At 38.0% G+C, this 27,236-nt stretch overlaps 1 protein-coding gene across 2 annotated transcripts in view; it reads left to right on the forward strand.

Annotated features, from left to right (window-relative positions):
- The window catches only part of CPED1 (cadherin like and PC-esterase domain containing 1), a 141,151-nt gene that overhangs the window by 29,756 nt on the left and 84,159 nt on the right, over nt 1–27,236 (forward strand). For both annotated transcript variants that reach the window (XM_064702711.1, XM_064702710.1), the window contains exons 4-7: nt 5,002–5,108; nt 6,974–7,049; nt 16,924–17,080; nt 18,692–18,857. In XM_064702711.1, the coding sequence (XP_064558781.1) occupies nt 5,002–5,108; nt 6,974–7,049; nt 16,924–17,080; nt 18,692–18,857 (506 nt within the window). The remainder of the gene's footprint in view (nt 1–5,001; nt 5,109–6,973; nt 7,050–16,923; nt 17,081–18,691; nt 18,858–27,236) is intronic.

Here is a 27,236-nt window from a genome sequence, read left to right on the forward strand (position 1 = left end):
CCACAATCTATCTTCTTTTTCTAACCCTCTACTGAAATCTAGGAACAGAGTTACTGGAAAGATATGACTGACACAAAATGAAGGAGAAGGATTAACCCCTGACCATTGTTATCACTGTAATCCTCATAAACAGGATTGGTTACAATTCTTGATATCTGCAGGGCTATTTAGAATTCTATGGGGAATTGGCATGGAATAAATTAAAACTGAAATTTTAAGGGAGTGGATTCAACTCTTTCAGCATCAATAAATACTTGCCAACAGCTGAAAAGTTATTTATATTTACTTTGTTGGTTGTTTTGGTCTTTCTCCTTTGGCAACAATATTGTATTGTTAGTTCATATGCAGTTTATAAATTTGGTCCTTCTCTGCAGTAGTGCTCTATTTGTACCTCTCCATTTGATTTTATCTTATGAACTATGGCACTTTTAACTTGTTTTGACTTCACTTGGATTGAATTTGGACCAATTATTAGAATTATTTCGAATTCTGACCATGCTTTACAAAGTCCTTATGCTTCTTTTCATCTTGGTATCCCTTGCTATTTATATATGCATTTATTATTCCATTATTCAATTTGTTTCTGAAAAATTTGATCAGACCTGAATGTACAGTGGAGTACCTTTTGAGGTTCTGCTCCAAAAAGAATCCACTTTCATAGGGGGTTAGACTTCATTTTTTCAAATAGCTGTGCAATCACCTCAGAGGTATGTTATGTGGAAGCAATGTCTAAAGACTTAATAAAGTCAAATTGTCTCATTGCTAATATTTGCTTTGTTCACTAAATCGGTTACTCTGATTTCTGTTACTAGATCAGTTACTCTGTCAGAAAACAGGAGACCACTTTTATGTAATATGCCCTTGACAAATGCTGGCTGTTTCTTGTCTTCTTTTTCTCTAGTGCTCATAAACTGATTAATTTCAAGGTAGTGGTGTGAGCAAATGCAAAATTGCAAATTGACTTGAGATTAAAATAAAAACAAATCCAAGTGGCTTTTTAATTTTTTTTTTTATTTCCCAGAATGAATGAAATACAGGAACATGAACATGAAAGATGAAAATTTTATTTGATTTTCCAAGTTTTTTTTATTTCAAATTTCAGGATGGAAACCTTAATACTGCAAAATGAAATTTCAGCCTATAGTAATAAATTAAACTTAGTAATTTGATAAATTTAAATAATATACACCTGAGAGATTAAAATTACAGAGTTCTATGCATCCAACAGTTTTCCTGCCAAATGTAGCCTCCAATGCCATAGCTCATGAGGAGAATGTGATCATTTCAAAACCTGGAATAAAATCACTTTACTTGAGAAATCACCTTCAGAAATTCTTGATGTTTATCTGAAACAACATTAAATCCTTCAGTTCTTATTTGGTTTCTGTTAACTTTGGTCTAATATATCAGAATACAAAAACTCTCTGCAGAATATTATACAGAAAAAGCTAGATGTTTTTATTGGTATCTGCATTGCTATTTCCTCTGCTGCTAAAAAGCATGTTTGCTTTTCTCCCTAGACTATTATCTTTTAAATTATTTTTCCACATTAGCTGTTTCAATTATTTCAAATGCCAAATCAGTGTCAAAGCCAATGAAAACAGTGCTATCTCATTGAAAATTTGAATTTGTATTTAACATCAAAATTCAGCTGGAAGTTATTGCTCTCTGAATTGAATAGCATGTTCTTTGACTCATTCAGAGTAAAAGGTGGTCACATCATATTTCAATCAAATTATGCTGTACTTCTACTAATAGAAGTAGAAACTTGGGTTGATATTCTTAGGTAAACATGAGATACACATTGCATGTACAAATACTTTTTGAGATGGGACTGGATGAGGGCTACAAAGACTGCAGGAGAGGAGAGGCTAAGAGCTGGCAAAAGAAAGGTGAATAAAAGCTTCATGCTGTCAAGATGTGTCCACCTAAAGCTCACTTTGCCTGCATAGTTGGATATAATTCTGCAGATAAGCATTCCTTATGTATGCAAGGCCTTAATTAACAGGCTGGACTAAACTGTCTTGATTTGAAAAGACATTCAAAGAGCAGATGAACATGCAATTGCAAATTCTCATCTTGTTACCACTCTTTTACTTGTCCAAGTGCAAAATAATGCAAGGAGTAGAGAGTATCTCCATGAGGTGTGATTTCATGTTATCTAACTTATCTACAGCTCCTGTGTGCTGAGCTCCACTGGTTTTCTGGATAAAGCAAACAGGATTTCCACAACTAGAGACAAAGTTCATTCTGTGGGAAAAGCTTCGTGCAAATTGCTAGTAATTAAATTTTTCAGATATGAAGCATTGTTTTTAACCTTCCCCCTCAAATGTCCTGTAAAAGCCTGCTTCTGGTCTGAAGTCTGAGGGAAAGCAGCAAAGCTGTGTACATTGAAAATGGAATATTATTGACTTTACTAAAGCTTCTTAATAAAATCTCAAGAAACCTTTTGAAACGAGTCCTTCCATGTAGATGGTGTTTTTTATTAATGCCACTTTTGTTCTTTGTCCTTTATTGTAGAATGTTTTAGCTCACATGTATCTAGCTTTAATTTATTTAACAGTAAATTCTGTGAAAGGGATCTTTGCTCCTTTGCATAGCCCATGTGATGTTGTTGGAATACTAATCACAGTAGCATTTTTTTTTCCTGAGATATAGTTCTTCTATTATTAAATGTGCAGAAGGAAGACAGACTGTTGACTTCCTGATCATAGATGTTCATTTTCCACAAAAGGTTAAGCTCGGTAAGGAATGACATGGGCAAATTTGAGGCAAGATGGATTCCTAGAGGAGCCTGTTCTAGAACTAAATAGCTGTTGTAACCAATGACTCTTGTTTTTGTCTTCCAATAATGTTTTTTCAGGTATAGATTATGAGGAATATCTCAATACATTTAAGTAGAAGTCACACTGCTCTGTCACTCTGAATCTGAGAGACAGCACTAGGTGTACACTGTTTTTCTAATAGGAAGTCTCCTGACTTCTATAAATAGACATGTTTCAGTTCTGATTGTTCTGTACTGAAATAACTGGCTCGAGGTTTAATGACTCTGAATAGAAAGCACAAGTAATGGCAGGCATTCAAGCTCTCCTGAACTATTTTACTTCCTGGGCACTGGCTCAGAAGCACACCAGATCTGAGGGTACATTTTCCTTTTCTACTCTTAGGTGCATTCATATTGATCACTCTGATGTATCCTAAAGGCAAATACACAGTTTTGCATATCCTCTGGAGTCAGGGATCAAGTTCTTCCCAGGGCAGGATGTGTCATAATAAACAAGGGAAGGAAATGAACTGCTTCTGAGAAATGGAGTTCCCTCCAGCTCTCTTTCAATTTGCACAAACTAGGCATTGTGATTTATGTGTAATTATAATGATTTATTCAAAGGTGTTTACTAGTCAGAGGCATAACATCTTGCTTATCTGATAATTACATAGCTGGTGAGGTCATTGAGTAGGTTGTTAGCACTGCCAAACTTTTCCACTAAAGTGAGGTATTTGCTTGTACATTTCTTTAATGTTTTGTTTGTTTGCTATCTGTGACATTTTTATCTACCTGCAGGGTTTTTTGTTGTTGTTTCTTTTACAAAGAAGCATGTAGTGAATCTGTCTTGCCTAAATTTCATATACCCTAATTACTTTTATGCCATAATACTGGTTCTCATAATGTGAAATTGAAGGACTTGTTACAGTAATAAATGCAGCGTAACTGAAAATTGATCTCTTCAGCTTTGTCACACTGCTTATAAACATAAAAAAGTGATAGTTACTTTCATAGTCCTGGATCCATTCCACACAATCAGTTCATTACTGTACTTAACATAAATTGAGTGTTAAATCTCCTTAAGTGGAATTTTTACCTTGCTTGACATTTGTAATCATGATTGGGATAGGAAAAAAATACATTTTGGAGAAAGAAAGAAAGAAAGGAAATAAATAAAATAAATACCTCTGCGGGCCATCTGTGGGACAAAATTAAGGGGGTAATCTAATAAAATTAAGAGGGTATCACAGATGGATAGCACAAAATGGAATAAAATACATGTAATCTTTCCAACGCTGGGGAAAAGAGCCAATCAGTCCCTGAAATAGCTATTTTCCAGAGAGCTTTGTGACCTGGTTCTGTACCCTTGGATGGTGTACTGCTTTTCTGACTGCCCTTTCTGTTTGTAAGTTCATTATTACTGATTGTCTTCCTGTCAATGAAATAATTTACCCTTTATTGAACATATATATGGTGTCCTCAACAAATGTAATAATTCTGTTGTGAGCTGCCACCACCTCTAACTGGTCCAGATAACAAATGCTGTATACAGAAGAAAACAAATGACCATGTGACCAAGGTTATTTGAAGCAACAGTGGCATTTCCACACCGTATCACATGCTGAGATATGAGCAAGTTCAAGGCCTGTTTGTATGTTCAGGTCAGCTTTGCCCCAGGAAGGAAGCATCACATTAGCTCGGAAGCTTGCAATCTAATTCCCACTTGTACACCAGTTCTAGCTCTGGCAGCCTGGTGTTTAATATTTAGGAATCCACTACACCAAAATTCCTGTTGTTTGCAATGGCATGAAGAGTAATGCTTCCTGTAAAATTTACTTGCCATTAAAGAAACACCTCAGAAGCTCACATTGCATGTGCTGGATACATGTTATAAGCACGCACATTGAGGAGTTCAGAAAAAAGAAAACAACAACTTAAAGCAGCGTCATGTTACCAAACTTTTTAATTTCTGAATATTAAACAGGTCAAGCAGCAGGGTTTGGACATCAGTAGGCAGATAGAACAGGGAATGCCCACTGTGAAATTTCTAAATATAATTCCAAATCTTGAACTGTGGTAGCAGATATGTCTTTTTTCTTTCTGCCACCTGTAGCTGCTTATGTAATTAGCTCTCCAACAGTTTGCTGTTCTTCAGAATATCACTCTAAGTATTTTTTATGCAAATAAGAATTGCATGATATCTTCTTTCTCAAAGTGCTTATTTTCTTTCTGGATAGGTGGTATGAACCCTTGGGATCTTTTCATCTGCTTATCTTCCAGAAAAAATGGTGGCACTGGCTGCTTTCAAACAGAAGATTTGCATAATCTAGAGCTTTTCCAGAAGGTATGAGATTATTATGTTATCCTTTGTGGGAATGCAAGGACAGGATAGCCCAGATTTTCAGCCCTCACTCATAAAAAGAGAAGCATCAAATGTTTATTTTATACTGCAGCAACATGTTTTAGCAAAAATGAAGTTTTTTCATGCTTTCTATTTACTGAGTAATACTTGTCAGGTACCAACATTTCATTCTTTATATCATACCCAGTTATCAAAAGCAATTTCTCATTTGAACATAGTATGTTAATTTGTGGTAAGTATTTCAGTATAAATACTGAAAATTGTTACAACTCAGTGTCAAGTTTCCCTTTTCTTTAGCTTGAACTTTCGCATTCTTGGCCACCCTCAATCTGCATGTCTGTCTGCAAAACTATCTATAAGGGAAATTATTTAAGCAATTTTCCCCATTGGAAAAGAGAATTTAGAAATGGTGAGAAACAATTAGAAAATGCATGCAATATTTCAGAATGAGAGTGTAGACAGAAGATAGAGTTGGATGAATTTAGGCTTCATATCTTATATCACCACTGAGTTTCACCTAATGTAATTCCTCCTTTGTAAACATAATTTAGGCACTTTTCCAAACAGTGACAGTGCTCCTACAATTGATAATGTGTGATCTGGACCAAGGCCTTCAAGGGAGTTCTTTGCTCTGGCACTGCAACCTTCTTGCTCATGGTCCAAAGCAACAGTAGGACCAGTTATCTTGCTATATTCAGGATTGCTTTTTGTTTTTTTTTTCTCACTTGTGCATGTTGTGGGCACAATTTAGGTTACTTAGATATGTATTTTCTATGTAAACACCTGATCTGTTGATAAAAATATGTGAGTGATATAAACTGTAATCTTGGATAAAATGTAACCAAGCTACAGATACAGTTTGACTCATATTTTAAGTAAGAAATACTTAAAATAACAATAATGGCAAGACTCTAAATTATTGACTCCAGCTTGAGGGTCTGAGAGAAATGGAGCTGCATTTAAAAGGTGCCTCTGGTGATAAAAAAATCCTCTGATGTCCACAAAGTCAGAGCTTTGAGCATGTACACTGGGGTTCCCTGGGACAGGATACATATCAAAGTGTATGCAAAGTGAATTTTTTATGGCAGTTATAGTTTGCTAGAAACATACATGCTTTGAATATGCTCAGATAATAAAGCACCCCAGGCTTCTGCAAACTGCTTTTTTCTCATTCTGCCTATATTACCATATCTGAGCCTCGAATGCTGTGCAATATAATAATCCTGACAGCATGCTGCAATGTCCAGATGTGTCACACATGAATAACTGAGACACAAGGTGATCAAAGGAATTGTCCAAGTTCTCTCAGGAAGTCTGCAGCAGAGCAGGGACTTAAACCAGATGGCCCATTCCTCAGGAAAACTTTAAATATTGAACTAAGATTGCTTGCTGCTGGCATGTCCATGCCAAAGTGCAGCACAGTGTTTTGCTGCAGAGCCTGCCTGTGATGGAGCTACATTAGCTCACTGCTGATCCCAAGCACAGCAATTCCAGAGGCACAGGGTGTTTCCAGGCAGGGAGAGACAGTGGTTGGTAACTGCTCAAAACAGAGAAGCTGCAGAGACTGAAAAGGGGACAGGGAAGGGTTAACACTCAGCAGCCAGAGGCAGAGATATAGGCCTAAAATTTTGCATTGCTATGAACACAGAGGAAGAGTCCACACCTTAACTTCATTATTCTGACATTGAAGGGAAGGCAAAGTCATCACTTCCTCTTGACACTGATGGGAGTTTTGCACATGAGGTGTCTCTGATAAATTAAACACAAACCCATTGAAGATATTTTCCATTGAAGAAAAAAGAGCACTTTTTGAATTAAATAATTAAAGCTTCTCTTTTTTCATACAGGTAAACCTACTTCCAGAAATCCAGCATTTTCTTTGCAGAAAAGAGGGATTATGCCAGATAGCAGAAGCCTTTTCAGGTAATCTGATTTCTTCAGATATGCTTATGTGATGATGATCTTTTAATAGTTGTCATGGGAAGTTTTTGAAATGAGACCGTCCACTTACAATTCTATTTTATTTTTAGTCATTAATGCATAGAGGGAAAAAATAAAAGACTGATAATCCATTTTAAACACAATCAGATATAGATTATAATTATACAGTATCTTTCCAGGTAAAGACATTGCATTTTTCAGCTGTTGCATATTGCAGAAATAATTTGGCTAGAAGTGTCTTATTTTTGGACTGTTTTGTGTTAATATAGTGTACTGGTATTTACACTTCTGTGCCCTGGGTTTGGTGTAATATGTTTATTCAACTTTACAAAAATGTTGTGGCGTGGGGAAGGAGTCAGAGCTTGGTTCCTGTCCAGACATAATTTACTGATAAAAAGCCTTTATTGTGTATTAAGATCATCAACCATAAAAGTTTAAAGGTTATGGGCGAATTTCCAAAGAATTCTAATTTACCATGGGTAAAATCTATGTTTGAATAGAAACTGGAAAAAAACCCAAATCTGTTGTGCAGTGTATTAGGTCTACTTAAACTTCCTTCTCTTTTCCCCTTTTTTGTACCTATGCTAAATTTAACATAGAAAGAAAGGATTCATTGCATCTCATTTAGCCATTTAGAAGTGTCTTCTGAAAGCAGTATTCTAGTCTTCCATTCAAGTCAGTGGAGAGAGAGATACCTACAAATGCTACTTCTTTTTATCTTGAATTATGTATTTAAAATAGGTGTGTTGAATTAGTCTTTGCAGATATTTGCTACCCACTTATGTCTCACCACTGCCTAGAGAAATTGGTAGGCCCTGCTCACATTTTAACAGATTGCCTTCAAAAAACATTGGTTCACCCTGCTGCTTGAAGAAAGGCCAATTGCAGTGTTTTTATGATTTTACTACCAGAAAACCACAAACAAAAGAGGTACTTAATACACACAGAGCTTTCTTTTTAAAATATGTGCATTTTCACTGCTGCCCATAAACATGATACAAGCCACTTTGTATATGACCCTTTTATTAAGCCATTCAGTTAGCCATTCAGTTTTCTCCTGTACTGGGTTTATGTGGCAAGCTTTTGGTTGCAGGGGCTGCACAGGAGTGGCTTTTGTGAGAAGCTGCCAGAAGCTTCCCTGAAGTCCAGCAGAGCCAATGCCAGTCAGCTTCAAGATGGATTTGCTGCTGGCCAAGGCCAAGCCCAATAACAATGGTGGTAGCACCTCTGGGGTAACATATTTAAGAAGGGAAATAAAACAATTGCACAACAGCTTCTGGCAGGAATGTGAATTTAGACTGTGGTACACACTGAAGTCATCTCTATATAGACCAGACCTTGGTTTCAAACCATGAATTAATCCCATTCAGTATCACTGGATGTAACCTGTGATTTAGAATGAGTGGAACTCATCCATAAAAGGTGAAATTATAATCAGAAGGGTAAAGAATTTGATTTCAGGTTCAGTGGACAAAAAAGCATAAGTTAGAGCAAACAAGTCCAGAGATGAGACTTCAGAGACTCCCCCTTCCATTCATCTGATAAAGCCAGCTCTTTCCACTTTCTTTTGCTTGCATTCTCCAACAGATCTCTCTTTCCAACAACAGCGGGGTTGCAAATTAGCAGGATTTTTTTGATCCTCAATTTAAAAATTATTCACAGAAAGAATAATTCTCATCAGTATTTCCTCCACAGAACAGTTTTTTCCTTTCAAATCAGTTATATACTTTCACTCTTGTGTGTTTGAGTCAACAGGGTTTCTCTGCAATTCCTGTTTCAGAGGATCAGTTGGTTTGTTATTACTGTCATTTAGTCAGTCTTCGAGGAGCCAAGCAATTTCCTGTAAAAGTGAAAACACAAAGAATTATGTTCTCTAATTAAAGACATAGTAAGCTGTAGAAAGAAACATCAGGCAGCAAGGCTGAGAAAATGGTATACTGGATTTACTGTGGCTATGACAGTGTTGATGTTGATAAGCAGTGGTAAAGTGGTTTGGTTTTTTTTGATGTTATTTTATTTGTTGTTGTGCAACTCTTAAACTTCTAGGCTTTGTATTTAAGACAGCATGCCCATTCTCATACTCCTATTGTATAGGAAAGAAAATGATTTATACAAAATACCAGGCCAGTGCTTGTTTCTTTGCTCTTTCTCTTTAATGGAAAGTGTTCTTGTCAGTCTGACATTTCATATTGCTTCTATCTCTGTGGGGTGGGGGGAAATAATGCATATACCAATGATGACTGCTTTTTTGGGAAAGAAGCTGGGAAGAGAGAAAAGTTAGGAAAATTAGTCTGGAAGAAGAGTAGAAGATAAAAAAAAGGTTAAAAAATACATGGTGTATGTGGATAAATTGGATTACCATTGAAGACAGGGTTGCTGGAAGATGGGCATGTGGATTTGTGGCAGTGGATTTGTGATGAGACATTAGAAGAGTAACAAATCTTAAAATTCAACATGGAAGAGTCCTTGCTGCAGTCTGAGAGGATTGTTTGAACTTCTGCTTTTGCAGGGCAATTGGCCCAGTTTTTCCTCAAGTGCTTGATGTCCGCTCATTATATAGGACTTAGGCCTTGAGAAGGTTCTGGTATAACTAATGGAGAACCAAGGAAGGCTCCTGGCATTTACTGCTCAGGTCAGCAAAAGTTGCAGTAGCTGTAGGGATCTGGAATTAAATCTTAGTGCAAATGACCCAGACCTGGAAGCTCTCTGAGGCTGGAGAATGACTGTCAAACAGATTTCAGGTATTCATACCTGGTAATCCAATGTATGTGGCTTTAGAACTGGGCTTGGCTGCCTCCTGGAACTACTCCCAGCCAAGAGATGGAGAGGACTAAAGTCCACAATGTGAGCAGAATTGCCCAGATTCAGTATAGAACACAGGGAAGGTATCCTGATGCATGCACAACAAATACTGTATTTGACAGGTTTTGCCTTGGAAAGTAGTGGAACTACTTATAGCATTGCCTCCTAATTTCCCCATTCCCTAAGGAATCCACACTAGTCTGTCTTTCCATGTAAGCATTTATCTCATTTCATCACTTCCAGTGCCCAGCCCGTGCCATGCATAACTTCTCTACCTGTGCAAATCACGGATCCTTTTTTAAAGTAGTACTTCTGTCATATGCCTTCCTTCTGTGTTTCTGTTTATTAGTGTCCCTAGTGCAGACTTTATGAGTGTCTGCCAGCCTTGTGTGCTCCCATGATCTCTTTCTGGGCTGGTCAGCAGCGTTAACCACACAGAAGGTCTTGGGATAGGCACGAGCCTAATGAAATTGTATGGGAGGGAGAGCCAAGATAGTCCAGCTGTGTGACACATCCCACTCTCTGATGTGTTTATGGTCTGGTGCTAACCCTGTGCTTTCTTCTCCTGCTGCCTATCCCCAGTGCCCTTGGGTTACTCTGGAGTCCACATGAAAGGTTATGACCCAAGGGTGGGAAGCAAACTCAGTGAAGCCACCTGTGGAAGAGAGAAGTTATTGATCAAATTTATTTTCTGTTGTAACAACTCAATATCTCTGAGACAGGAACTTGACTTTTTTATAGGGGGATGCATTTCTTTTGGCCCTTACAAATACTTGCACACCAGTTTTGATCAGGTTTGTGCCTATTACCTTTCTGCTACTGAAGTTAATAAGAGCCTCAAGAGTGGCCAGTAAAACCAGCACCTGATGTTTTCCAGTTAATTAGATTATAAACTATGTGGGGCAGGAATTTCATTGGTTTTACAGCAGTGTCAAATCTCAGCTACATAAGAACAGCAACATAACAGCAAATATTAGTAGTTTGAAAGGAAGTAAAGCAGCTAAGTTAAGTTAATTACTTGGCCTATACTCTTCTATAATCTATCCTGTCACCAGTACAGAATTGTGACTCTAATCAAGCAACACTCAGCCAGCATTTTCACTGAGTTGCTTTTTCCAAAGTTTTATAGCTTATCTGTGTAATTAAGTTCTAGTATGAAGGGTGCACACAGAAGAAGCAGCCGTTCTGAAAAATACTGGAAAAAAGCCCCTCGCCTCTAACTTTAACTCTTAGGATGCTTTAGGAATGAAGACACAAACACTATACTTGTTTTTCGTGCACCTGCCAAAACAGAGAGGCCAAAAACATGACAAGTGATTAATCTAAAGTGATGAAGCTGAAGTATTTGCTGATGTTTCTAAAAGGAAAAAACAAACAGCATTGTAGAAATGTAGCAGTGTTATAATTTTATCTTTTTAATTTTGAAACTTCACAATGAATTTCAGTGCATTTCAACCCACAGCTTAAATTTTTTTACCTCTAGATCTGTTTTATTACAAAATTGTTTTGTTTTTAATACTAAACCTATTTAGGATAGTTTAAACTTCCAGAAATGACAAATAGGTTGACATTTCTCCATCCTTAATATAGAGAGTGTGTTGCTTTGAGATTAAGTGTATTACAGAGGGTGGGATCACTGCATTTTTTAATGTGAAAAGCTCTTAAGGGCAGCTGAATCAGTAGTCAGCAGTAGGCAGGATATTGGACTTGCATCAATGTTGACATCACAAATAAAGCTCAAAATGCATATCAAGACCATCACATATTAAGTTTCAAGCAAGAAACCAAATTCCAGTGAACTCAATGTAGATTTTTCCAGGACTTTACTGGGGACCAGGATTGCCCCTAGTGTTTCTAGTTTCCTTCAAATATTCATCATCTACTTTGAGTTTCACAGCCACACTTTTCTAAATGCATAGGTCATAAAACTGAGTGCTAAAGGTTCTCTTTCTTTCTTTAGAAACCTCGGGGCATAATGTGTAAGCCATAGTAAATTACTAGCCTTTGTTTCAATCTTTTAATCCAAAAATCAAATGGGTAGCAGGAGGCAATTGAATGGAATAATCTGCTTTCTGTGACAAGTCTCAAGGCATGTAGTGGCAGTAGTTCAAGTGAAATCATCTATACTCCAAAATCAACACTGAAAAATTGAAAAAAAAATCATTTTCAATGCTCGTTGCTTTCACAGTTATGCAGCTTAGAGTGTACCTGATTGAGCCCATGGTTACTAGGCTTTATTTTGATCAAAATTCTTTGTCCTGGAGAACTCAGAAGTCTGCCTAAGAATCTGTGAAAGCTTTTTAGGCACCTCCTGACGTGGAGCAATCTTTTCAGCTGTTAAACACACCTTTTCTACCTACGGAGGCTGGAAAATTGCCCAGCTGTAAATTCTAGAAGAGGACCAGTTGTAGCAATACAAGTTGCCTGGTCTGTATCACAGATAAGCTGTTTGTGCTCCAGCAGCCCATACTAATAAGGAAATTGGATGATCCTAGAACAGAATGCAATGTGGAGTTCTTCTAGCTCACTGAGGTGCCCTGTTGGAATGCAAACCTGCAAGGCTGACAGAGGACCTGTTATCAGTAGTTCCTGAATATTGTACTGTAGAAACTGCTGACAAATGTCATGAGGTGCCTTTTTTTTTTTTTCATGTCAGAGAGTTGAGGATCGTGCTAGAAAGAGACTACCACTATGAAAATCTAGGATGACATCCATAAGGCAGATGAAAAGGCTGCTGTACAGTTTCAGGCATCAATGTACTTTAATATTCTAAAGCAATGCTTTTCCTGATAAAAAGAAAAGCAATTTGTACTTGCAAGTACAAATGTGCTGAGTTTATAATTTCATTTTATGGAAGATATCAACAATGTGCTGGGTTCAGAAAAAAGCACAGCACTTCAGTTGCATTTCATTCTATCTCTAGCTTTGTGCTTCATTAAACAACCAGGAGCTCCCAGGGTGACTTAATTGCTCCTGCAATGTTTGTAACAGATCTGACAGTTGATGGGCACTTGAGAAACAAAATGACCTTTTTCTCACAGACAATAGTCTTAATTATTCCTTGCTCCATGTTTGAACTGCATAAAAATAGTCTATTTGATCTTGTACAAAGTAAGAAATTAATTTAAAAACCCACATCATAACCTTCCCTGGAACATCAAAGGATACTATAGAAGGAAAGATAAAGAAGAGGACATGTTCTCATTCATCATCTGTTTCCTTTTCTTTCAATCAATCATTACTTAGTTCAACCAGTAGAGTATTCTCCTGCTGAATTCCTTGCCTTTGCAGATCACCAGATGTTTGTGTTAACCTAAGTGTTTTAGGTTTACATTTTACATTTACAACCAGTCCAGGTGGCTGCAGCCTGGCTTTGCTCCAGGAATTCTTAATTTGTCTAAATGTACTTCTAGCTATTGGTAAACGTTTTGCTCAGCCACACGTTGTAATTCTTAAATCAGCTATTCTTTATTGTGTATGTGTTGAATCTCTTGTTACACTTCGGAACTCTGAGCTAAAGACAAGTAAATAATTTGTGAGCCAGAGGTGGGGGAGAAGGAGCAAGAAGTCATGGCTGTGTAAAAAACTTGAAAGGCCTCATTAGATGTCAGTGAGGCTGCTGCTTTAGGCATAATTTATCACTGTCAGCTGATCTGTTTGACTATTGTACCTTGAGAGATTGCAGTTGATTGAATAGTGTCTGCCACCAGTGTGTGTGACAAAGAGCTGCTCCATTTTTTTGATCTAGAGGTGTTGACTTGCTTTGGTGGATTTTATGCCTCCTCTTTGCATGTACCATGCAGCTGTTCTTATACCTCAGGTCTGTGTTTTACCTGCTGCTGTGGTTATTGTGTGAATTCAGGTGAGAACATGAAGTGGCCTCCTTACTCATCAACATGGCCTCATGTTGAACACCCTAGGAAGAGGTAAAGTGGTGTTGTTGGTATTTTCAGTGGTACCGTTCCAGAGATGTCAGCATCAGAAACCTTCTTCAAGCCAGAATTTCAAGGAAATTAAGTTTTGGTTTTTTTCAAAGTGAAAGCAGGTCATAGATCCAGCTGTAGGTCCTTACTTTACACTAGAGCATCAAAAATGTCAGCAGCAAAAAGTACTTGTGGCAAAGCCTGCAGTTGCCTTCAGGAAAAACAGCACTTTGTGTAACATTTCCATACCTGCATAGCCACTGTAAAAAGAAAAATTATCTTCTTTTGTTTTTTTTCTTTGCTCTTACGACTCCACTACAAAAATTATTGTTTACAAATTACAAATAATAAGATTTGGATTTTTGAAATAGGGGATGTAGTCTGGACATGGTATTAGGATGCTGGGACTCTTTCTAACTTGATTTTCCAAGGTGCCTGACACCTCAACCACTGAGCCTGCTTCACCTCTTTCATTATAAAATGTTGATGTTGTTTACTGACTTCAAGAGGACTGCTTAATTAACAACAGCTTGTAGAGTGATTTCAAGATGGAAAAACATGGCAATTACTGCAAACAGTAAAGGCACTGCAGGCTAATTTTCATTGATGATAAAGTTGATTAACAAATACACAGCTCTAATAAACACTGTTACTGCTTTTGAGTGCAGGAGCAGGTGAAGAGTTGCCATGAGAACTGATGCAGCTGAGTGTGCTCAGTTCACCACTACTGATGTCTCTTTATTATTATGGTAATTGTGTTCATTGATCACTAAGAGTAGATTTACCACAGTGAGGGACTGTCACTCCCTCTTGACTCTGCCTGATGGTGTAAGTGCTCTGAGGCATCTCAAAGGAGTGAGCACCTGGTGACAGTGTCACCTCTTAGAGCCCCGTGTGATGGGCTGTCTCCCAGGGAAATGCCAACACAAAACCAATAAAGGGATGTAAGGCACCATACAAACAGGATGCTCTATAAAGGAGGCATCATTTATGAGCACTGCCCTTTTTTAGTTTTCAATGCTAATCATCAGCACTCTGAAGTTTGTTTAACCTTCTTTTCCTTAAGACATGGCAGCTGATTTTTTTGTTTGTTTGTTTGTGGGTTTTTTATTGTTTTGGTTTTTTGTTGTTGTTGATTTTGTTTGTTTGGGTTTTTTTTGGGGGGAAGTCTGGTTGGGGTTTATTTGGTTTTTTATTTTTTTTAAGTTGAGGCATTTTGCAATGACTTAGGGCAATACTAAGGATCTTCTACCCTGTAGCTTGAGAATTTGAGAAAAGTTTTGTTTTTCATCTCTCCCTACACACTTGTTTTAATTTGGTATATCCAGCTCCAGGAAATGGTCCACTGCATTGTAACAAATGAATTAATGTCAAACTAATCTTTTTTCATTCCCTGAAACAGCTAAAACTCTAATTTAAGAGGGATGAATACAGGTACAGAAACCTCATCTCATTATTTGCAATCTCTGTCTTGTGAGTTGTTACTTGTTGTTTTAGCAACACAATTAGAAACATGTTTTTAAAAGGAAAAAACACTTGTCATTGAGTAATGACCTGTAGAGCCCTTCTCTGCCATGTTGTTATTTTCAGTAAAATGTTTACTTTCTTTTAAATGGCTAAAGTGATGCATAGGAATAGTTACATGGAACCATTGCTAATTACCATGGTGAAATGCCGTTGTCTATCTACAGGGTAGAAATTGCCATACTAAAATGCCCTTTTGTCTTTACATCAAGTCAGATATGGAAAAAAATACAACTTGATTTTGCAGTTCTGGTTCCTATACATATTCAGAAACAAGTCTGCTAAATAAATTACTTAATGAGAGTTTACTGTCTTCCTCCGGTAGTCCCTACACAGTCAAGTAGGCAAAGCAGTCTGCTTTTGCCACTGTACATCAAAAACCAGGTAGTCACTTGCAAAGTTCCAATCAGTTGTAATACATAACACAACAGAAAGATGTCAGTGTATATATAATTTGAGCATGACGTGCTTTATTAAATAACTGCCTGGTTTTGATTATTTTTTAATCCTGCTGAATAGTGCATGTAAGGCAGAGAACCAGATTAATTCTAGATCCCAGCTGAGACTGGAACGTTGAGCCGAGCTGATCTGATGAACAGCCAATAAATACAGACAATCACATTTTAATAAGAAAATGAGTAGATGAATAGTTTTTTTCTTTAAATGTCTATTTACAGCTCATCACCAGGAACGCAGCTTCAGTTTTATTTTTCATTTCATGTACCAAGGTTGAGAGTGCATGCTTTAGAAAAGAAGCTCTACAAATAAATTCATACCATAGCACAATGCAGTATGTCAATAAAAAGAAAAGCAATAAGGTTTGGGAATAATTTGAACAGCTTGATTTTTCCTGACCATTACTTAAGAACTTGAAATGTGAGGTGTGTTAGAATTAATGAATACTACCCTACATGAAATAATGGCACAACATAAGGGCTTTGTGCCTTTTTATCAAGCACAGTAAAAGCAGAAAATACATGCCACCCCTTGACTGATCTCACATCACAATATTTTGATTACTATTAATAGTCACATGCCTCAATAAGCCTAAGAACTGTGGTATATCAGTCCTGCTCCCACTGTGTTTGGTGGCAGAACTAAGACTCCCTTAGGTTTCAGTACCTGCAAATTGTAGCCTTAGTGGTGAACACAGAAACAAGGATATGAGCTTATTTACTGATCTATGTTATTACAGTAGCAAAGTCCCTTGGTCCTTATTCAAAGAGATTTCTTATCCCCATTAATTGTAATTAGTGCTCCATGAGGAAGCAACTTTTGGTATTCTATATTTGGAAATCAAGGATTTCAGTTTTTTTTAAGAAGGAAAAAGGGGATGCTTTTTGTATGCAGTAGTACTGCACTTGCCTCTGAAGTGGGAGTGGCAGCTAAGCCTTTCATGCTGCAGCTTGCAGCTGGAAGGGGGTGCTTGGTTGGGGTGAAGCAGATCCAAAAATATTTATTGTCTCAGCATTTGTTATTGTACATTTTCATCTGATGTTGGTAGCTTTTCTCTGTTGTGTTTTATAATTTAATCCTTTGCAGCAGGAGACCACCCCTGCTTTCAGCGCTCTGCTGACTCCTTTCTCATCCCCCTGGTACTTTTTCAGACCTGCAGCTCCCACTTGTGACCCCAGACTGTTCCGGCCAGCCTGGACTGCCAAGGGCCAGCACCACACGAAATGTGTCCCAGGGCAGCACAGTCACTGAGCAGGCACGTGCCTCCCATCTGCAGCACTGGTGGAAGCAGAGCATGAGCACAAAGCTGTAAGTTAATGGTGACCCACCCTCAGAAACTGCCAGTGCTTCAGCACGAAGTTATTTGGGAGTCAAGGACACCGAATGCAGCAAAAGAGGAGACCACAGCAGATGGAGCACTTGGATGTATTGCATCTCATACTTGCAGAATGTCTGTTTCTGTATTCTGCACTTGGATGTATTGCATCTCATACTTGCAGAATGTTTCTTTCTGTATTCTGCACTTGGATGTATTGCATCTCATACTTGCAGAGTGTTTCTTTCTGTATTAGCCAAGCTTGCACATGTTTTGGTTGTAAACGTCTGAGTCTTGAGGCATTGAAACACCTTGACAAATAAATACAGACCCAGAGACACCCCTGAACCTTTAGGTCTCATGGTGGCTGAGATTTGTCCTGCTCCTATCCCTGCTTTGCCCCTACCACAGACACACATATGTAGTCCTTTGCACAGAGATCCCCCCTTAAGGTGAAGAACCAAGAAGTACTTGATAATTTGTCTGTTATCAAGTGCTGTTTCCTACATCACACTATTTCACAAATTTTATGTTCTGAGGATCTGCTATTCTGCAGAGGGGAGAAAAATTTCTCTTTAAGATAGATGTTATTAGACTTACTTAACAGATAACAAAATTGAGGTCTGGAAAGGCCACATATTGCCAAAAATTACACAAAAATGGAAGAAGAGCCCCTTGTCTTTTACCAGTAATCAGTCTTGGAGACCCATAATTTCTATAGTCATCTTCCCATTGAATTTTCTATGAGGTAAATTGATGCTCAGAGATATTAACAGACAGATTAATAATGCCATTGTGAATATGCACAAGTGTAGCTCAGATTTCCCCAAGTAATGAGCTTTTAAATGACAGGGTTTTTTTCTTGGGTTTGCTTTTTTTCTATTCTTTTTCTATGGTTGACTGTGTGCACTGTGGAAGCTGTAGGCCAGTTTTTAGAGAGCTGCATCAATTTTTTAGAGAGCTGCATCACTTTTTAAACAAAGTTGCTTGCAGAATTCTTAGGTTTAACTGATTTGTTATAGGTTATTTCCAGGTATCCTAGTCTTTCATAATATTTGGAATGATTGTATGTGGCTTTCATGAGGGGAAGTATGCAGCACCACATGTTTCTGTTCCTTTATTACAGAAGAAAGGGCTAACAGTAGTGCAGTCTTACCATAGGGTTGGGTGGGGATGTTCTTCTGAATTCACTACAAATCAGCATTAAATAGAGTACCTTCACTATGCATTTCTGTTATTTAACATGATTGGATTTCTTTAGTGTTTAATTTAATCTTGATTTAATCACTCACTCTGAATAGCCTGGATTTGTAATGCTTGATTATTCCCACAGTGCAGTTACCTATATGTATTCTCAAACATCACTCCCTCCAAATCTAGTTGCTTCCCGTGTTTGGAAACTAAGAGTTAAAAATGCTGAAATCAGTAAAATTACTTGATGTAAAGCTTTGTTCCAGCCTACTTGATTTAACCTATTGTATTGCATAACTTGGGGAAAAAAGGGCTAAATTCCTACTTCCACTAATTTCACTATTTCACTATTTTCTTATAGCTCATTTACAAAAGAACTGTGTTAATGCTACATATTTTTTATTACTTCCCAGGAATCAAGTATCAACCCAAGACCACAAGGATGTCCTTAAAGCTCAGGACTTTTCTGTAATCATCAAAGCATATGTGCTTGTGACATCCTTAACACCTCTGCGGGCATTCATTCATTCAACCACCACTGTCTGGCATCCACCCAAGAGGAAGCATTTTACCATAAAGGTAAAACATTTAATTTCCTCAGTTTTCCATCTTTCAGGCAAAGTACATAGACAGAAAACTAGAGAATATCTTTCTTATCTTTTATTCCTTCTTTATTAGCAGCCCACAGCCTACAGTGAATATTCTTCTAATGTACAGTTTTCATTTCTCAGAAAAAGAGGGGTTTGCTTCATGAAGCAGAAAAGCATTGCCCCATGCACTGGGGCCCTGGGATTTGCAGGTGTCCAAGCCCATTTTTATTGGTCACATTTGACAGCAGTTGCAAGGTCAGAGTTTTCTCTAAAGCACAGCAGTGTGGGTGCTGCCATGCAGTAGCAACTTTTGCTGGGATATTGACAGTGTTGTGAAAAGGGAAGGTAAATATTTAAAACAGTTTGTTTAGATTTCTTTTTTAAGTTCAGTAAAACAGACTAAAGGAGGGTCAGGGTACTTCTATATAAGGGGAAGGAAGTATACAAGTATACCATGGATAGGGTGGTTCCCCCATGGTCTCAATTTGATGAAGAAGGATATTTTGTATGTGCCTTAGATGAATTCTGGACATCTCCAAGTGCATGGAGATACCCTTCTCCATCTTGCTTGCTCAGCAAATATGCCTTCCCATTCCTTTCTTCTTCTAGCAGGGACTGTGCTTGTAACACATCAGCTCTTCACGAAGAAGCTACAGTTGTGCTGCTGCTTCTTCCCTTTTGAAGAATTAAGGTCCAAATGTGGCAGTGATTTCTTGAGGTTTCACACATGAACTCCTGCAGCAGCTCTTAAAGGATGGGTGTGCTTTGGCCGTGTAGCCTTCTTGGGGTAGGAACAGGTCATGGCTTTGGATCAGTCTGATATCACTGTGGTATCACTGTCAGGACTGTTGATGGTATCAGCCATTTGGTTCTACAATTTTAGCTCTTGCTAAGTGGAGTGCCTAGTTTAAAGCTCATTATCTAATTCTAGTCATTGGAGTAACAGACACGTCTAGAGGTCAAATCATCCCACTTAATTTAGACACCAGTTTGGGAATGAGTTTCCTGGTGGAAGTGTTTGTTTCCTTCTATGGGCTATGACATTCTTAGAGAACATGCCAAATTCTGGATTGCCAAAATTAGGTGAGCTGAATCTACTTCTCTCTTCCCCCCATCTTAAGCTATGGAAGCCCATGGAGATATATTACTTTGGCATGTATTTTCCCCCATTTACATTTATGAAGAGTAATGGTCACTTGTTTTCAAGCCCTGGTATTCAGTTTTGGTTTATTTTTATTAAAATAGCACAATATACGGCAGCATCACTGTTGCAGTTGAGGTAGGGACTACTTTAAAGGCTAGTAGTCATTAGTAATTGTTATATGGCTCTGGAAAACAATTCCCACTGAGGGAAGTCTGCTGAACAGAGTTCCAGCCACCATTTGCAGAGCACTTTGGCAGCTGAAGAAGCAATAAAGATGATAGATGGAAGTAGCAGTGCATCTACAGTGGTTCCAATCTGTTTACTGCTGTTGTGGCATTATGCCTTCCCATAGCTTCAGACAAACTCATCAAAATTGTGAAAAATACACAAAAGATAGGCACCACTTGTGAAAGAAAGCACATTTGTAATGATGTGGACATTGAAATGCAAATTAACAAAATGATGGAAAATGGGGTGTGTAAGGCTGCCTCTCACCACAGTGTGCCCTGTAAAGAACGTGGGGAGCTTCCAGAGGGGAGACGCCGGGAATTCATAGAGTGGCTAGGAAGCACTGCTGGAAAAATCATATAGAGTCTGTGCTTGATGCAGAGTGAATAGGCAGGTCACCCACCAGAAAATACTTGGGAAAAGGCAAATTCAGCCATTGAAATAATTTGTTAAGAGATTTTGTCAAGTTTCTCAAAAACTTCATTGAGCCCTTCATCACTTTCCAGCGTGACATAGAATGCCAGGAGAGTCATCTCTCCCAAAGTAGCCACTGGAGCGATGCATGCTTGTACCAGCCAAGGTGCCTGGTCCTGAAAGCTCCTAAGCTTCAAGTTTCTGCCAGCTCTATTGTATAGGATGGAAATTGCCACGTTTTGAAGCTTCAACCTGTCAATAGTCTACACAGACAGAATCTTCAAGACCTGTTTTTCCACTGCTTGACAGAATACTCACTGGGTACTCAACATGCCTAGAGGGGAGACTGGTCTGGAAAAATTTGCCAGAGTTTTTTCACAACAGACTGAGTTTTTTGTTTTGTTTTGTTTTGTTTCATTTCGTTTTTTTAATGCAGAGATGAGAATCATTTTGATTATCTGCTTTCAGTAATGTTGTACCATAATTTAGAGATCTCCTCAGTGTCTGTAGAGCTCTGGTCAGGAAATATTTTCTCATGCCAGTATAATTACAACAGTTTTAATGAGAAATTCATCCACATTTGTGGTTAACTTAGTTATGCTATCACAAATTCAGTATGTTAAGTATGTTTAAAATTTGATCTCCCATGTACAACAATGACTTATTGTTGCTGGGAGTTACTAGAATGTGGGATATATGAAAGAGATTTAAAAAAACCCTGGAAATGGGGTAGCTATATGATATCAATAATTGAAACTGTGTAAAGAAAAAACAGGAGTTTCATAAAAGAATACTGCATTCTCCACTGCCTTTTTGATAGTAAACTATTGTAAATTATTTTTTGCAATGCATATTTGCTTTTTATAGTCATAGGGGCATGACTTCAGAATAATTTCTTGAATAAGCATTGGTCAAATGGCAGTTCAGGAAGAGTTCAAGTGTGTTTTGCTCACCAGCTGCCAGATTTTCTCTGGATTATACATATTTTAGTATTTCATTTCAGAAAGCAAAAGAAGGTAAATCCTGAGCTGGCATGAGGATTTTGTGTGCAGTCAAGGGGTAACAAAAATGCAGTTCCAAATTTGGGCCCAGCATGGGAAGATGCAAGAGATGCAGAGGAGAGAATGGCTTTCTGTCACATAGATGTTTAGATACGAGGCTTGTGTAATAGCCCAATTTCTTGAGGAGGATTGGAAACTGCTTATTTAGACTATCTGTGTGCTGAAAAATTATTAATAAAATAGAGTCTTTGTATTTTGCATATTGTACCAGTTAAAGGAAGAGTCTCTGTCAATGTATTCAATAATTGCTTTTGTGTCAATTGACATTATGTATGTTCATTAAGAAGAATACTGACCCCTAATAATTATTTCTTTTGTAGAAGCCAGTGTGCAAATCAGTAATTTATGATCAATTATTTCAAGGCTTAACACACTGTGAACTTCTTCCTTTGCCCTGCCATTAACCTTTCCCCACCTGATCCAGTGCTTTATGAAGGGATGCACTTTTGTAGACAGAAGTACCACATCCTGCATCATCAGGGGAGGCTCTTCTGTGCTGTCAGCAACTTCCCATGGCCCCTGCTATGGCTCATCATCCTTTTGCTCATCCAAAATAGACAGGTGCCTCCTGGACTTGAGTTCCTTGACTGGTGTTCTTGCATAACCCTTGATGTGCTCAGATGAAACTCTGTTCTTAAGTAATTTTCTAGTTGTGAAGCACAGTAAGTATAATTTATTAAAGCAGTTTGCTGTTAAGTTTGCTGTGGTGTGAATCACTATAACTGAAACTCTCTTTGTGTATTAAGCATTTGGAAACTTGAGTAAAGAAATTTTTTTTTTTCTACTTAGCATACATGCAAGTAAAACTGGACCCTCATCTTTACAGGAAATCCATCTATTAATATGACGTGGCAGTCTGGCTTAGAGCCGAGCATGGTGGAAATTAAGTTACAGTATTGCCCTCAAGTGCCCAGCTTTGGTACTGCTTGACGTAGCACCCACACATATTTAAAGTGAGATAGAATGCAAACATACATACAGGTAAAGAGCAAGATGCTTGAAAACAGCAGAAAGGCTTGGTATTTTTTTTTCCTTTATTTTACAGCTTTTGGGGTTTTTTTGGAGTTTTTTTTGGTTTGTTTTTTAAATTGTTTTAAATTTAATATCACTGCCTTGTCACTTACACAGGAGCAAACACAAAAGAAAAATTACCATTAATTCTTAATCAATTAGATTGCATGTTTACTTGGGACTAAAATTAAATTCACTTATTATGTTCTGTAGAATGCTGTGGTGCTCTTCTTCCTGGGAGACTGGACATAATATAATGCCATCTCTGTTTTCTTTCCTCATGGTATCTATAATTTCTCTTTTCACTGATGTAAGAATGGAAGTCAGTCTGGACTGGGGAGATCAAAAACGTGCTTAGTCTGACACTCCATTTGTGGCAGTCAAGAGAGCATCATGAAACTCTGTAGCAGGACAAACATAAAGTGGTAGTGCTCCCTAGGCAGACTATATTTATTTCTGGTAACCTGTGGGATTAGGAACAAAAAATTGGAAGTAGAATATATGTCTTCATGTTTAATAAGCTCCAGTGGGCTTTTGTGCATGCAATTTTCTACTAGATTTTTAAATTCATGAATGCTTTTGGTCTTAGCAATGATACTATACAGATTATTTACGTGTCGCTTGAGAAGGAGTATTTGTTTGCTTTAAAATTTAAGCGAAGTCAAATATGACTTGATTTCATATCCTTAATTATTGTCTTAAAAGAAACAATAAGAAATCCTTCCTTCTTTGTCTTCTTCATCTATGTCAACCTGTCATGTAGTGCACAAACAAAATTCTTTCTGGAGTTCTTTTCTGCTATTCTCATTCTGAACATCCCTATGTAGCTAAGTAAGAGCTTGAGACTAAATGTCCTCTACAACATGTGGATATGTCATAAGTTTTTCCACTATTATCTTGGCCCTTAGTTCTCTGGTGTTTTTCTAGTTCACATATCCTCTTGCCTTGGCTGTTCAATCCAGTCAGCTCTGTATGCATGACCTTCTGTGGCTTCCAGATTTCCTAGACCTGCCTCCTACTACCCTCTCTCTTCTCATTCTTCCTTTTTCTGAATTCCAGCTTCCCTCAGTCAAGATAATACACTTTTGTCCTCACAGCAACGTGGGAAATACTGTTAGTAAATCACCTTTACATTCCCACTAATAAGTCTGAGCTGAATTGGGAAACCATTCTTAGTTCAGACTCCGTCAAAAAGCCTAATTTCATGGTTGCTGAAGCTGGTGAGTGGTTTTCTGCTTTTGGACTTAGTCTTAGGAGTAAGGAGTTTTAAAGAAAAGGAACCTTTCTCAGATAGCCTTTTCTGCTCCATGTAATTAAGTTATGAAAATGTTAAGCGGCAAGATGTTGGGGTTTTTTTTCTGAATATTTTTTTTTTCTGGACAATTTAATATCATCTTTTTGAAAATCATATGTAATGAAAAATAAATACAGAACTGGGAAATCTACTGTAAAAAATAGTTGGACACTAATGTGATTTTCCCTTTCACCAAGTACCATGTTAGAACTGCAGAGAAAGGGCACATCCTAACAATAAATCAGGAGTGGAATAAACAGATCTACCTGAAGCTAATGCAATAAACCTATGATAAATTACTGAACTGTTTCCTCTGTGTTTTATTCTGGAACCATTGGTACCTGATTCATGGGTACATTTTTCTCCCATTACATGGCCTTTGACTATTTTTATACACTCTGGTCAGCAGAAAGGTCCACCTGTGCTAGCAGACAATATATGAAATTGCTTCATTACTAAGTATGCTTCTTCTTGGCCTTCTGTGTGGAATTAGTTTTTATTCTTGCAGACATGTTAGATATCTAGATATTCCATACATATAATCAAGGAGATTCTTGTTTGTGTGTAAACCAGTATTTTTATACCTATGAACAACTACTTACGCCCAAAACTATTCGGAAGAAATTTCAGAAGAGAGACTCAGTAAGAATAATGAATGTACAAAAGTGAACTGAGACAACAGAGTATATGTTGAAAGGTTTTAGCAATTTATTGAATTTATTCAAGCATTTTCAAGAAGGCGCAATCACTGTAAGACCTTGAGAGCCTGAAGATCCAGCTGATCAGGAGTACAACTGCTCCAGTGCACAGCAGAACAATCTGGAGAGTATGCCCTTTGCTACTTCAAAAAGAGTAATTTCTAGAAAACAGAGGTCATGCTTTCACTCCTCAGACATAAACCTTACTTTCAACTCTTACCCTGATAACTTTGAATGCCATGTCATTTTGAAGGCTACTACTAGCTAACAGTAAGGTCTTTCAAAATCGATTCACATGAATACTGTAAAGTAGGATGTTCTAAATGCCAAAATGTAAACCTCAAAATTGCATTGAATTACTCAGTATTGGTCTCTTTTCTTCTACCTCCTTGAGGTAGGTTCAGAGCTCATCTATGCCTCCAAAGGGGAGTTACTGTTACAGGAAAAAATGTAGGAGTTCACATTGTCTAAGCAAACCCAGATGTGTGTAACTGATGATATACAATCAACTGGCAGCCACTAATTATAATATACCTTCTATCAACTTCAGTAACAGATGAGATAAATCATGATACCAGGCACTTAAAACACTTCATTGAACATTGCACATTTCTAAACATCCTTCTGTAAATGCTCTCTGATGCTCTGGTGGCATCTGCTCATTCACCCATGTTTATCCAGCCTCTATCTCACAGGCAACACAGGTTAGACACAGTCCTGCTCTCCCTTCTTTCTGCACCTCTGCTTGCAGAAGTGGGGGCCCTGCTCTGTGAGTGCCCATTTCACATGTACCCACGCAGGTCCTGTGCCCATCCTTACATCCCAGTATTCCCTGAAGTCTGGGCAGAAGCTGTGGTGCCAGCAGGCTGATTTGTGGCAGTGCCTGACCAGGCTTTGGCTGCTGCTTTCTCCACCACTTCTTTCTCCACTCCTCCACTTTCTGCTGCTGCAAATTTTCCTGCTCCTTTTCTGTTATTTTCTAAGCTGACTACTTTGTTCCAAAAGTCACTTTGCAATTTCCTGGTTACAGTTTAACCTTGCTGATGGTCACATTCCTCTGCATCATGGTTAAGTTTGGTCAAACATCATCCCAGACAGTTCTGCATACTCCAGGTACACAGGTGGTGGTGTCCATGGGTAGGCTGTGTGAGCACTCCAGTGATAGATCTCCTGTCTCTCTTCAGTGTCTCACTTAGATTCTCCCGGGGAACCAAGCAGTTTCAGATCGCAATTAATGTCACTGTTTTGAGACATCTACTTTAGGATGCCATAAATGATGCTCTTCAAGCATCTGTGTTCTGCAGTGAGGTGTAAAGGGAACTTAGACATGTAGCTTGTACATAGACATAAGCTGTGCAGTCTTGTAGTGTGGGATTCCTCTGCAATATTGGCACCTGAGAGAATTTTCTTCATGTGAGCTGTGTCTCTGAACACCTGTCACAATCAGCAGAGAGCTAAGCAGAGCAGTCAGTAAAGGAAGGTATGCTAAGTTTGATTTTATGGCCATTCCCAATATTAGTTAAGGAAAATCTTTCTTGTTTGTTTCATCAGGAGGTAAGATTGTTTAGGACTGAGCTAGAAGGCAATCTCAGAAAGATCACTACAGTTTGGTTTTATACTCTTTCTCGAGGCAATCCTCAGATGACCATTCCAGTAACTGCCCCAGGCTGCCCCAGCAGCTCTCCTGAGAAATTAATTTGCAGAAAAATTGCCAGAGGAAAATCTTCTTGAGGGAATTACTACAGTCATCATAACTTTCAGCCCAGTGAGTGCCACACTCTTCCACTCTTCAGGCTCCATGGCTCTATGCATTAAGTCTGCAAATCAGAATTCCTTTGTCAACTAAATTGCATTTTTTCAATGTGTCAGACCTTTACCTGATGATTCGAGGAGCCAGTGTCATTAAGATTATAAGGCTACTTTTAGTGACTTCAGATTTTAAAAACTAGATGTCAAAATGGGTAAAAGAAAAACCATCATAAAATTAATATTGAGTTGGCCTTTTTTTTTCCCCAGTGTCTTTTCCTAAAGCAAGAATTTATTGGGCAGAGAAAGGTCAATGAGTTTAAATTAATCTGAAGAGTATTTCTAGTTCATTCTGCCTTTACAGAAAATGTGTACTTGATCCATGTAACTTGACTGCATCTGCACACTTCTGTAAGGCATTACATAAACATTTGGAACATACCTCCACCTGTAGGAGTCCAGCATTTGGGTGAACACCTTCAAGCTTCTGAGAAATCTTGCAGTTCTGTATATAATGGTGTCATTGTATAAAATAAATATGCATGTCTGCATTTAGTCTTAAAGCCTACTAAAATTTAAACCTTATTCCTCTGCTTAAAAATTGGCCAGCCAGAGGTCAGCTTTCTCCCAGAATAGGTTCCTGTAATTGCCAGCAGTATTTCCTACTCTGTCCTCTTTAAATTGTTCAAGGCTTCTGTTAATCACACTCTATCAATGGTGAGGGTGCATTTTGCTGGGCAGGCAGTCTCTTTCCTCTGAAAGGCAGAGGATC

This window comes from Zonotrichia leucophrys, chromosome 1A (assembly GCF_028769735.1).
Source record: "Zonotrichia leucophrys gambelii isolate GWCS_2022_RI chromosome 1A, RI_Zleu_2.0, whole genome shotgun sequence".
In the NCBI taxonomy this organism is placed as follows: Eukaryota; Metazoa; Chordata; class Aves; order Passeriformes; family Passerellidae; genus Zonotrichia; species Zonotrichia leucophrys.